At 41.2% G+C, this 12,855-nt stretch overlaps 1 protein-coding gene across 1 annotated transcript; it reads right to left on the reverse strand.

The window, feature by feature from the left end:
* Positions 1–1,839: 1,839 nt before the first annotated feature.
* Positions 1,840–11,615, reverse strand: LOC121574417 (5-hydroxytryptamine receptor 3A-like). The gene is made up of 9 exons (XM_041887042.2): positions 11,434–11,615; positions 11,115–11,278; positions 10,964–11,008; positions 10,562–10,671; positions 10,106–10,275; positions 9,149–9,309; positions 7,863–8,073; positions 5,560–5,796; positions 1,840–2,579 (listed from the first exon to the last, which is right to left on the reverse strand). Exons 1-9 carry the CDS (start codon positions 11,501–11,503, stop codon positions 2,287–2,289), a joined length of 1,461 nt encoding a protein of 486 aa, XP_041742976.1. The 5' UTR covers positions 11,504–11,615; the 3' UTR covers positions 1,840–2,286.
* Positions 11,616–12,855: the final 1,240 nt, after the last annotated feature.

The following is a 12,855-nucleotide window of genomic DNA, read 5'->3' on the forward strand; positions in this document are numbered from 1 at the left end:
TTTGTACACTACCAGTCAAAAGTTTGGACACACCTACTCATTCAAGGGTTTTTCTTTATTTTTACTATTTTTTACATTGTAGAATAATAGTGAAGACATCAAAACTATGAAATAACACATATGGAATCATGTAGTTACCAAAAAAGTGTTAAACAAATCAAAACATATTTTATATTTGAGATTCTTCAAATAGCCACCCTTTGCCTTGATGACAGCTTTGCCCACTCTTGGCATTCTCTCAACCAGCTTCATGAGGTAGTCACCTGGAATGCATTTCAATTAACAGGTGTGCCTTCTTAAAAGTTAATTTGTGGAATTTATTTCCTTCTTAATGCGTTTGAGCCAATCAGTTGTGTTGTGACAAGGTAGGGGGATAGCCCTATTTGGTAAAAGACCAAGTCCATATTATGGCAAGAACAGCTCAAATAAGCAAAGAAAAACGACAGTCCATCATTACTTTAAGACATGAAGGTCAGTCAATACGGAACATTTCAAGAACTTTGAAAGTTTCTTGAAGTGAAGTCACAAAAACCATCAAGCACATAATTTCTTGCACATCTAGCATTCCAGTGTTAATACTATTGTAATTATTTTGCACTATAGCCTATTTATTGCCTTACCTCCATAACTTGCTACATTTGCACACACTGTATATATATTTTCTGTTGTATTTTTGACTTTATGTTTTTTTACCCCATATGTAACTCTGTGTTGTTTTTATTGCACTGCTTTGCTTTATCTTGGCCAGGTCGCAGTTGTAAATGAGAACCTGTTCTCAACTGGCTTACCTGGTTAAATAAAGGTGAAATAAAATAAAAAAGCGCTATGATGAAGCTGGCTCTCATGAGGACCACCACAGGAAAGGAAGACCCAGAGTTACCTCTGCTGCAGAGGATAAGTTCATTAGAGTTACCAGCCTCAGAAATTGCAGCCCAAATAAATGCATCACAGAGTTCAAGTCACAGACACATCTCAATATCAACTGTTCATAGGGGACTGTGTGAATCAGGCCTTCATGGTCGAATTGCTGCAAAGAAACCACTACTAAAGGACACCAATAAGAAGAAGAGACCTGCTTGGGCCAAGAAACACGAGCAATGGACATTAGACCGGTGGAAATTAGTCCTTTGATCTGGAGTCCAAATTGGAGATTTTTGGTTCCAACCGCTGTGTCTTTGTGAGACGCGGTGTGGGTGAACGGATGATCTCCGCATGTGTATTTCCCACCGTAAAGCATGGAGGAAGACGTGTTATGGTGTGGGGGTTTGGTTTGGGCTTAGTGGGACTATCATTTGTTTGTCAACCGGACAATGACCCAACACACCTCCAGGCTGTGTAATGGCTATTTTACCAAGAAGGAGAGTGATGGAGTGCTGCATCAGATGACCTGGCCTCCACAATCCCCCGACCTCAACCCAATTGAGATGGTTTGGGATGAGTCTGACGGCAGAGTGAAGGAAAAGCAGCCAACAAGAGCTAAGCATATGTGGGAACTCCTTCAAGACTGTTGGAAAAGCATTCCAGGTGAAGCTGGTTGAGAGAATGCCAAGAGTGTGCAAATCTGTCATTTAGGCTATTTGAAGAATCTGAAATATAAAATATATTTTGATTTGTTAAAAAAAAATGTTTACTACATGATTACATATGTGTTATTTCATATTTTTTATGTCTACACTATTATTCTACAATATAGAAAATTGTTAAAATAAAGAAAAACCCTTGAATGAGTGGGTGTGTCCAAACTTTTGACTGGTACTGTATATCATTGTATTTAAAAATGTGTGACTGTCCTTGTCTATCAGCGTATCAGTGTTTTGTTACTTGTCATGTTTTGTGTTTTTTGTGGACCCCAGGAAGAGTAGCTGTGTCTGCAAAAACTAATGGGGATCCAAATAAACAAATAAAAATACACCTGTACGCTGACAAAGGATTCAATATCTGAACTTTTTCAACAGTTGTTTAGTTGTTTAGGCCTTTCCTAGGTAATCAAGACCCCAACAATACACTGAGAGCAGTAAAATAGACAGTGTTAGAAAGGGGCAACTGGCTAAGAGAAATTAGTGTAAACTATACCATCATCCAATCTATCTTCCCCCTCGTTTCTCTACTCCCAATAATTACCTCAGACTCAAACTACCCCCTACTTTACCTCCACCATGAGGCTCAACTGAACAGATCTACCTCAATAAAACTCTTTGTATCAGGCACACTTTAGCCCTCTATGTCCCCTTCTCCATAGTAAGGCCCTCCACCTCCACCGTCAGGCCCTCCTCCACTGTGAGGCCCTCAGGCATACTGCCACACGGACCAGAGGGTCCCCAGGGTGATGCTGTAGGCCAGCATGGCCACCAGGTAGACCCTGAAGAGCAGCACATCCAGCACGTAGCCCACCTGCAGCCACTCCTTGGCGATGTCCCGGGACTCGTCCCTCTTCTCCAGGAAGCCGCGGATAGACGAGATCTCATGCAAGATGTTGTCCATGACGGGCGGCGTGTTGTCACGCACCACAGACAGGCCACCCAGACCCCGCTCCATGCTGTCCCCGGTGTGGTGAAGGTGGTGGTGGTGGCTGCATCGAGCTGCAAGGGGTCACATAACATGAGAGTTGGGGGAGTGGGGTCATATAACATGATTTATTTCTATTTTGAGTATCCAATGTTGTGTTGAGCTTGTAGAAGCTAAGTGTATTTATTTGCCCAAAAAGACAGACAGACATTGTAACGTATATTGATTATTTCCAAAGTGGGAAAACAAACCTGTAAATGTAACTTTTTATCCTTTTCTCTCTCTCTCACTCTATGATAGATACCTGAGGCTGCATTTATTGTAGCCGGGGATTTTAACAAAGCAAATTTGAGGACTAGGCTGCCGAACTTCTATCAACATATCGACTGTTGTACTCGCGCTGCTAAAATCCTCGACCATTGCTATTCGAACTTCCGGGATGGTTATAAGGCCCTCCCCCGCCCTCCTTTCGGCAAATCTGACCATGACTCCATTTTGCTCCTCCCTTCCTATAGGCAGAAACTCAAACAAGAAGTACCCGTGCTAAGGACTATTCAACGCTGGTCTGACCAATCGGAATCCACACTTCAAGACTGTTTTGATCACGCGGACTGGGATATGTTCCGGATAGCTTGCGAAAATAATTTAGACTAATACATTGAAACGGTGACTGAGTTTATCAGGAAGTGTGTAGGAGATGTTGTGCCCACTGTGACTATTAAAACCTACCCTAACCAGAAACCGTGGATACCTTACTAACCACGTTTCCAAAATTGAAAGCGCGAACCACTGTATTTAACCATGGCAAGGTGACTGGGAATATGGAAGAATACAAACAGTGTAGCTACTCACTCCGCAACGCAATTAAACTGGCAAAACATCAGTATAGAGACAAAGTGGAATCGCAATTCAACGGCTCAGACATGAGACGTATGTGGCAGGGTCTACAGACAATCACAGACTACAAAAGGAAAACCAGCCACGTCGCCGACACCGACGTCTCGCTTCCAGACAAGCTATACACCTTCTTTGCCCGCTTTGAGGATAACACAGTGCCACCGACGAGGCCCACTACCAAGGACTGTGGCCTTCTCCGTGGCCGACGTGAGTAAGACATTTAAGCATGTTAACCCCCGCAAGGCTGCCGGCACAGACGGCATCCCTAGCCGCGTCCTCAGAGCATGCGCAGACCAGCTGGCTGGTGTATTTACGGACATATTCAATCTTCCCCTTTCCCAGTCTGCTGTTCCCACATGCTTCAAGATGGCCACCATTGTTCCTGTACCCAAGAAAGCAAAGGTAACTGAACTAAATGACTATCGCCCCGTAGCACTCACCTCTGTCATCATGAAGTGCTTTGAGAGACTAGTCAAGGATCATATCACCTCTACCTTACCTGTCACCCTAGACCCACTTCAATTTGCTTACCGCCCCAATAGATCCACAGACGATGCAATTGCCATCACACTGCACACTGCCCTATCCCATCTGGACAAGAGGAATACCTATGTAAGAATGCTGTTCATTGACTATAGCTCAGCATTCAACACCATAGTACCCTCCAAGCTCATCATTAAGCTCGAGGCCCTGGGTCTGAACCCCGCCCTGTGCAACTGGGTCCTGGACTTCCTGACAGGCCGCCCCCAGGTGATGAAGGTAGGAAACAACATCTCCACTTCGCTGATCCTCTACACTGGGGCCCCACAAGGGTGTGTGCTCAGCCCCCTCCTGCACTCCCTGTTCACCGATGACTGCGTGGCCAAGCACGCCTCCAACTCAATCATCAAGTTTGCAGACGACACAACAGTAGTAGGCTTGATTACCAACAATGACGAGACCGCCTACAGGGAGGAGGTGAGGGCTCTGGGAGTGTGGTGCCAGGAAAATAACCTCTCACTCAACATCAACAAAACAAAGGAGATGATCGTGGACTTCAGGAAACAGCAGAGGGTGCATCCCCTATCCACATTGACAGGACCGCAGTGGAGAAGGTGGAAAGCTTCAAGTTCCTTGGCGTACACATCACTGACAAACTGAAATGGTCCACCCACGCAGACAGTGTGGTGAAGAAGGCGCAACAGAGCCTCTTCAACCTCAGGAGGCTGAAGAAATTTGGCTTGGCACCTAAAACCCTCACAAACTTTTACAAATGCACTGTCGGGCTGTATCACCACCTGGTACGGCAACTGCACCGCCCGCAACCGCAGGGCTCTACAGAGGGTGGTGCGGTCTGCCAAACGCATTACCGGGGGCAAACTACCCACCCTCCAAGACACCTACAGCACCCGATGTCACAGGAAGGCCAAAAAGATCATCAAGGACATCAACCACCTGAGCCACTGCCTGTTCACCCCGCTATCATCCAGAAGGCGAGGTCAGTACAGGTGCATCAAAGCTGGGACCGAGAGAATGAAAAACAGCTTCTATCTCAAGGCCATCAGACTGTTAAATAGCCATCACTAGCACATTAGAGGCTGCTGCTGCCTATTGAAATCACTGGCCACTTTAAGAAATGGAACACCAGTCACTTTAATAATGTTTACATATCTTGCACTACTCATCTCATATGTATATACTGTATTCTATTCTATAATATTCTACTGTATCTTAGTCCATGCCGCTCTGTCATTGCTTGTCCATATTTGTATATATTCTTAAATTCCATTCCTTACTAGATTTGTGTGTATTGGGTATATGTTGTGAAATTGTTAGATATTACTTGTTAGATATTACTGCACTGTCGGAGCTAGAAGCACAAGCATTTCACTACACCCGCAATTATATCTGCTAAACACGTGTATGTGACAAATACGATTTGATTTGATTTGATGTCGTAATGCTGCTCTATTTCTTTTACATTTATGAATACTGCTGAGAGAGAACATTCTATAGTGTCTCAGATCCTTCAGCTCACCGTGAACTACTGCCCATGTCTTTCTTTTCCCTTAAAGCTCACCTTTTCCCTCTCCCTCCCCTCCTTTCTCCTTCCCGCCTTCCTTCCTGACCCTTCTTTCATACCCTTCTTCCTACCCAACCCTCCTGTAGATGCATTACCTGGGCTGATGTTGTTCTCTTTGTAGTGGCCCAGGTGGTCGGAGTCCCTGGACAGCATTGAGCACAGGCTGTGCTTGTTGCGGATGCAGAGGAGGACTGTGGCCCGCTCCAGCACCAAGTGTTTGAGCCACTGGGGCACGTGGGGTTGCAGATCCTGTTTATGCACCAGACGCACTATCAACACTGTCTCTGTCAGGCTGATCACCAACAGGGCCATGCACACTACAAAGTAGACACCTAGAGAGAGAAGGAAAGATCGATATTACCTCTGCAACACTGAAACAAAAAAAGCCAACGGTTGCATCCCAAATGGCTCCCTATGTAGTGCACTACTTTTGATCAGGGCCTTTTGACCAGGGCCCCAACAAACAATAGTCCTTCACCACTTCCTCAAGCTTGCAATACCAACCTTAATGACACATCTGACAAATCTGAGCCACTAATTCACCAGCTGCATTTCCAGTGGAGTAAAGTAACTAAGTAAAAATACTTTGAAGTACTACTCAAGTATTTTGGGGGAGGTATCTGTACTTTACTATTTCTATTTTTGACAGCTTTTACTTTTACTCCACTACATGTCTAAAGGAAGATGAACTTTTTACTCCCATACATTTTGCCTGATACCCAAAAGTACTATTTTCATTTCAAATGCTTAGCAGGACAGGAAATTATCCAATTCATGCACTTATCAAGAGAACATGTGGTCATCCCTACTGCCTCTGATCTGACGGACTCACTAAACACAAATGCTTCATTTAAGTGTGCCCCTGGCTATCCGTAAACAAACAAAAACAAGAACATCATGCCACCTGGATTGCTTAATATAAGGAATTTGAAAGGATTTATAGCATTTACTTTTGATACTTAAGTATATTTAAAACCAAATACTTTTTGACTTTTACTCAAGTTGTATTTGTATTGTCACTTTCACTTGAGTCATTTTCTATTAAAGTTCCAATGCAGCTGTTTTTATCTCAACATCAAATAATTTCTGGTTCACAATTAAGTACCTTACTAACCACGTTTCCATCTGCAGTTTTTATGCGAGTAAAGTCATACCGTAAAAAAAAAATCAGGACAGCTGTAATGGAAACCGGAAGTTTCTGTACCATTGTATAAATGCAGACAGATCATTAGTTTGTTCGACATGGTGGGATCTTGTTGTTGGTCAAATTAATAATGCGAGAAATGGCGGTGGAAACACCTTTATGCGCAAATATTGATATAATAACCATCACATCGAAGTAAATTAGGAGTCACGCGATGATATGGTGTGTGGTCCTCCAACTACGACTCGGGAAACCATGCAGTTTATTAGTCTACAGATTAAATAAGTGATGAACTTCACAGGGGTGGTGAAAGTACACGGTGATGAGCTTGATGCTCATTTCCAATAAATATCAAGGGTCTTATTCTGGTGACATGATGATTGATGCTTGACTGCCATTTGACAAATACAAATATTCTCACTATAATCCATAATAATCTCATCATGTAGACTAGCCTACCCGCACAGCCTAACCGCATTGTATCTGTGAAATGTTGGCTAGAGTGCACGTAAGACCAAAGTCGGCACATTTGCTATTTAACGCAACCGTTTTTTGTGACAAAACTATCAGTTGAGTTGAAAAGGCGATGGAAACACATTGAACTTTCGATTTTTATTCGGTACAAGAAAACGAAAAAGTACATTTTGTGTGCTCTACATCATCACGCGCTGATTTTCATCCACAACAAGTTGGTTTGGCGGAAACACCACTGGCGGGAAAATTTGCATATTTTCTTTATGTGGATTTTTAAATATTTGCATGAAAGTCGGTCGCCAATTGGATGGAAACCTAGCTACTGTGATTGTTTTCAATTAAAATGGTCAAAAAGAAACAAAAATAGCTTCTTAGCTAAGAGCAATTTTTCAAGCGAGAATTTTGCTAGGACTGTCTGGGAGTGGTTTGAGTGGGGAGGGGAAAACAGAAAATTAGCTGTTATTGGCAGAGAGGTTTGGAACTCTCTCTTATTGGTCGATTAACTAATTCACCGCATGGTGATATCACCATGGAAGGCCAAAATGTCCTCCCACCAAAACAGGCTGACATTTCAGGCTTTTCAAACAGCTCTTACACTAAAAGGACATTATCATAATTTTCACAATTGCACAGTTTTATTCCAACCACATAGTGTGGAAATATATATAAAACACAAGAAAATCATGTTTTTGACTGCACTGGGCCTTTAAGACATCTTTGCTTTTACTCAAGTATGACAATTGGGTCCTTTGTCCACCACTGTGCATTTCTCTATCTGACCTATGAGCGGCGTGCCGATGGCGGTGGCGGGCAGTGTGTCGGAGACGATGATGAGGAAGACGGAGTAGCCCAGAAGCAGGGTGATCTTGAAGGACACCCTCTCTCCACTATCTGGAGGGAGGTAGAAGCCCACCAGGTCCATCACCATCAGGAAGATGCTTGGCAGCAGCAGGTTCACAGTGTAGAACAGAGGTCTGCGTCGGATCACCACCTGATGACGTTCATCATGAAGATCATCATGAATAGAGCAGTAATTAACAGCAATTAGTCATGAATAGGTAGGTACGCACTTCCACATCTATAGTAGTTACAGATATCTGGCAGAACAAGGTTTTGATGGTAGACAACAATATACCCACAGATTCTAGCAATGACCCTGAAAGTGAGGTGGGAGTGCACTCTCTATCACACTTTGACCTATAGATCCTCACTCATATACGTTTGTTAATTTTCAGATTTTTTTTATTTGTGTGACGCATAAGAAAAACAGCCATTCTCAATACATATTTAATGTAGCTCAAGATGTAATGGGTTCTAATAAAGCCTTGCAGTGCAGGTCAAAGTAAAGATCTTATATCTTCATATATTTCTATATTTGATATATTATAATAATAATATGCCATTTAGCAGACGCTTTTATCCAAAGCGACTTACAGTCATGTGTGCATACATTTTTACGTATGGGTGGTCCCGGGGATCGAACCCACTACCCTGGCGTTACAAGCGCCATGCTCTACCAATTGAGCTACAGAGGACCACTAGTATATCTTCTTACTGAAGGTCTTGCCTTTCTGTCAGGTTCAGTTGGCTTTGAATAAATGAATTAAGCTAAGGTATTGTGTACATGCACAGAGGTGTTGAGGGGGTTTTCAATGATTGAATTGGACATGATTGTATACAGTAATTGAAAAGTCTACCATACTGCATATCATTTTAACAGGTGTAGATATAAATTGATGTGGTGATCTTCGCCAACCCATTATTGTGCTCTTTTAACTATTGCCATTTACTTAATCATCATGCATAGGGTTGCAAAATTCCGTTAACTTTCCCCAAATTCCCAGAAATCCTGATTGGAAGATTCCTGGAATCAGGAGGGAATAAGCACAAAAAACAGGATTTCTGGAAAACCTGGGAATTTTGGGAACATTTTTTGCAACCAGAATTTTGAAAACCTAACCATTCTTCTACTTGACTAGGTCAGTCATTGCCAAATGATATCTTTCCATAACCTGTCCTGAATACATAAATAAAAAGTAATTAATGATTATGTTATGCATACTCACATTGAACTTCATCTCTGCATAGGAGTCAATGTTGTCCAGACTGAAGCGTTTATATTTGGACAGGACGTGTAGCAGCTCCCACTCCCCCTGGTTCATGAAGACACTCTTATCCACTTTGAGTTCCTCTGCGCTCCTCATCAGCTTGAGATCGATGTCATTAACTACAGACACGGAGGAAACAGAGATCAGTGGGTTCAGATCAATGTAAATTATGTAAATGACCATTATCAACTGTACTCTGCCACAGATAATTTATTTGTTTTTTAGCGGGGTGAAAATGGTGTGTAGCATCTGGCACTGATGGCATAGAATACATTTGTATTGAGGTTATTTTGAAACAAAAGTAGAACACAAATTACATCTGCATTTTCTAATTCCAGAAACTATCAAGACGGAAGTAACAAAACAATAGAGGACTAAGACTGAGTGAGGGCATGAAAGGGCATTCTTACCCGGTACTTATGTGCAGTGGTGTACAGTGCTTAAGTAAAAATATGTTAAAGTACTACTTAAGTAGTTTTTGGGGTATCTGTACTTTACTATTTGCATTTTTGACAACTTTTACTTTTATTTCACTACATTCCTAAAGAAAATAATGTACTTTTTACTCCATACATTTCCCTGACACCCAAAAGTGTTGGAGTGTGCCCCTTGCTATATGTACATTTAAAAAACAAGAACATTGTGCTGTCTGGTTTGCTTAATATAAGGAATTTGAAATGATATATACTTTTACTTTTGATACTTAAGTATATTTAAAACCAAATACTTTGTATTTTAATCAAGTAGTATTTTACTGGGTGACATTCACTTTTACTTGAGTCATTTTCTATTAAGATATCTTTACTTTTACTCAAGTATGACAATTGGGTACTTTTTCCACCACTGCTGTATTTGCAGTTGAAAAGCCTTACCCCACATGCAAATGACTATACAACTAAATAAGACATGTCTTACGGGTATGGAGCCAGCTCTGAAAGGTCAGGCTGCAGTTCTGGACGTCGAAGGGGAAGTTGTAGATGTTGAGAGTGCAGGCAGTCACCACCTGGATAGGCTTGTAGTTGCGCACCAGTCCATAATGGGTCACGTACACATAGGGAATGTCAGGAGACTTCCCGACATCCACACTGAGAGATTACGAAACACAACAACTCAAAGCAAAGATATGCGATAAATATGTTTGTAGCTGATTCGGACAACTAATATTTTAGCGTAGGCTAACGCTAACTTTACACTTGCCTTTACACTTGACTTTAGTAATGCTTTATCAAAGTATCCAATTTTGTCAGTTTACATTTGCAGATAAATTATACTATTTTATGAATAATGTTATTTGACTAAAATGAGGTTATCTGTATGGCCTCAAATGCATTGGCCTACCCCCACAACAACGAAACACTGTAGGCTACTTACAACTCGTTAATTAGTATGTCAGGCACCCACACATTCGCAGTCGGTATGGACATTTGATTCACATCATCAAAGTCCTCTGGGTTCCATACCAAGAATTCATCTGTCCATTCCTGATACAGACATATAGCATAAGTTCCTGATACAGAGTTATAGCATAAGCGCAATAAGCATGGTCTAGCATTAATAATGAATTATTCAATTAATAATAGGTATTGTATAAAGGCGTATAACTAGTTCCTCTGATAAGATGTTTGATAAATGTCCAAAGGGGAGGGATATACAATGTTCTACTGTAGTTTTTCCAAGTTTTATGAATGTTTTAAATGCTTGGAAACTTTTTTTCAACAAAATCAATTAGTTGTTTAAATAGTTATTTTACTAGTACAAATAGTTATGTCTTACCTGCCTGTACCATACATATGTTGTCAGAACCTGGTTCTTCTCATCCTGTTGTAACACACAGCATACAGAGGAAATAGTGAAGATCAACATATGCTACACACTATTATCTCAGTATACTGAACTCTTCTACTATGTGATTTCTACTACATACCACACTGAGGATAGAGTACACCATAAGGTCGATGGCCACCATTGTGCAATTTCGCCAGTTGCGAACGGGTCGCACACCCTTCTTGTACCCAGCACTCAAGTACTCGGAGAGACGTACCAAGGTGGCATTGGCAAAGCGTCCGTTATTATTGCTCAGTTTTTTGACTAAAACAGGTCAAACACATTGTTACAACATACTGATTCAACATAATGCTATCCACTAAAATGCAACATCTTGAGGGTTATACAATTATAATTTTAAAATCTAGCGTTAGGCTGTGGCGTTTGCTATATTCTATAGGCTATCTGGAATTATTTACCTGTGCAGGCTCGCGCGGTGCCTTGTATCAGAAGCAAGACCAGCGCTGTCCAGAGTGCTGAAACTCTCATTGTGCACAAAGTTTCACTTCTCCGCCTTAAGCTTGGCAATAATGAGCAACACTCAGCTTTGAGATACAACGGTCAACTGGCGCCGCCCGAGACCCATATTCAGGATTTTCGACTGTAGCCTAATGTCTACTGTATCATATATTAGTGAAATTATGTTTCCTGCATTCTGGATGAGGCTGGTTTAGCCAGCTGATGTAACTATGAATATGAGGGTGTGTCCATCGGGAATTTGATGATGGGGATTGGAAGCAGTGGAGGTTATGTCATCACCTGCCCTGAGTAGATAACTCAGAGCAATCATACTATTTACAGTATCTGATCGTGTAGCCAGATGTCTCTGTCTGGATCAAGTTTCATGTGGGATTTTGGCATTTTTCCTCCAACTGAATACTCAATGTCTTCAATACTGTGTGAAAATGATTTATCTCTATAAAATTCCAAACACAGTATGATGTAGGCCAAGTTTATGATCTAGTTGTATGTAGCCTACAACTGCATTAAGAAATTGATGTCCTGAACATAAAGATGAGCATAGGCCTATTTTCTCTTGAGCTTGGTTTTCAACATTGGCGTATGGGAGTTCAAGTGCAGATTGGTCTTCTCCTCTCTCACTAACAAGATCAAACGGACATTTGATACTGATCTTAGATATTATTTTGTTCATTAAGTTAGCCTATCATTTCAATCAGTTGATATCTTAAACTGTGTATGTTGGGGAAATATGTACTGTAAGCTATCAAAAATAAATAAAGAGAGTCACACACTATATACACTACCTGTCAAAAGTTTTAGAACACCTACTCATTAAAGGGTTTTTCTTTATTTTTACTATTTTCTACATTGTAGAATAATAGTGAAGACATCAAAACTACGAAATAACACATATAGAATCATGTAGCAAACAAAAAAGTGTTAAACAAATCAAAATATATTTTCTATTTGAGATTCTTCAAATAGCCACCCTTTGCCTTGATGACAGCTTTGCACACTCTTGGCATTCTCTCAACCAGCTTCACCTGGAATGCTTTTCCAACAGTCTTGAAGGAGTTCCCACATATGCTGAGCACTTGTTGGCTGCTTTTCCTTCACTCTGCTGTCCGACTCATCCCAAACCATCTCAATTTGGTTGAGGTCGGGGGATTGTGGAGGCCAAGTCATCTGATGCAGCACTCCATCACTCTCCTTCTTGGTAAAATAGCCCTTACAAAATATATTTTGATTTGTTTAACACTTTTTTGTTTACTACATGATTCCATATGTGTTATTTCATAGTTTTGATGTCTTCACTATTATTATACAATATAGAAAATAGTTTTTTTTTAAATAAAGAAAAACCCTTGAATGAGTAGGTG

Source organism: Coregonus clupeaformis, chromosome 9, assembly GCF_020615455.1.
Source record: "Coregonus clupeaformis isolate EN_2021a chromosome 9, ASM2061545v1, whole genome shotgun sequence".
Classification (NCBI taxonomy): Eukaryota; Metazoa; Chordata; class Actinopteri; order Salmoniformes; family Salmonidae; genus Coregonus; species Coregonus clupeaformis.

Excerpts from the sequence above, each read along its gene's own strand:
- LOC121574417 (XM_041887042.2), bottom strand. The coding sequence starts at position 11,503 with ATGAGAGTTTCAGCACTCTGGACAGCGCTGGTCTTGCTTCTGATACAA. Across the intron at positions 11,009-11,114 it reads TGTACTCTATCCTCAGTGTG|GATGAGAAGAACCAGGTTCT; the intron begins GTATGTAGTAGA and ends GTGTTACAACAG. Across the intron at positions 5,797-7,862 it reads CATCGGCACGCCGCTCATAG|GTGTCTACTTTGTAGTGTGC; the intron begins GTCAGATAGAGA and ends TTCTCTCTCTAG.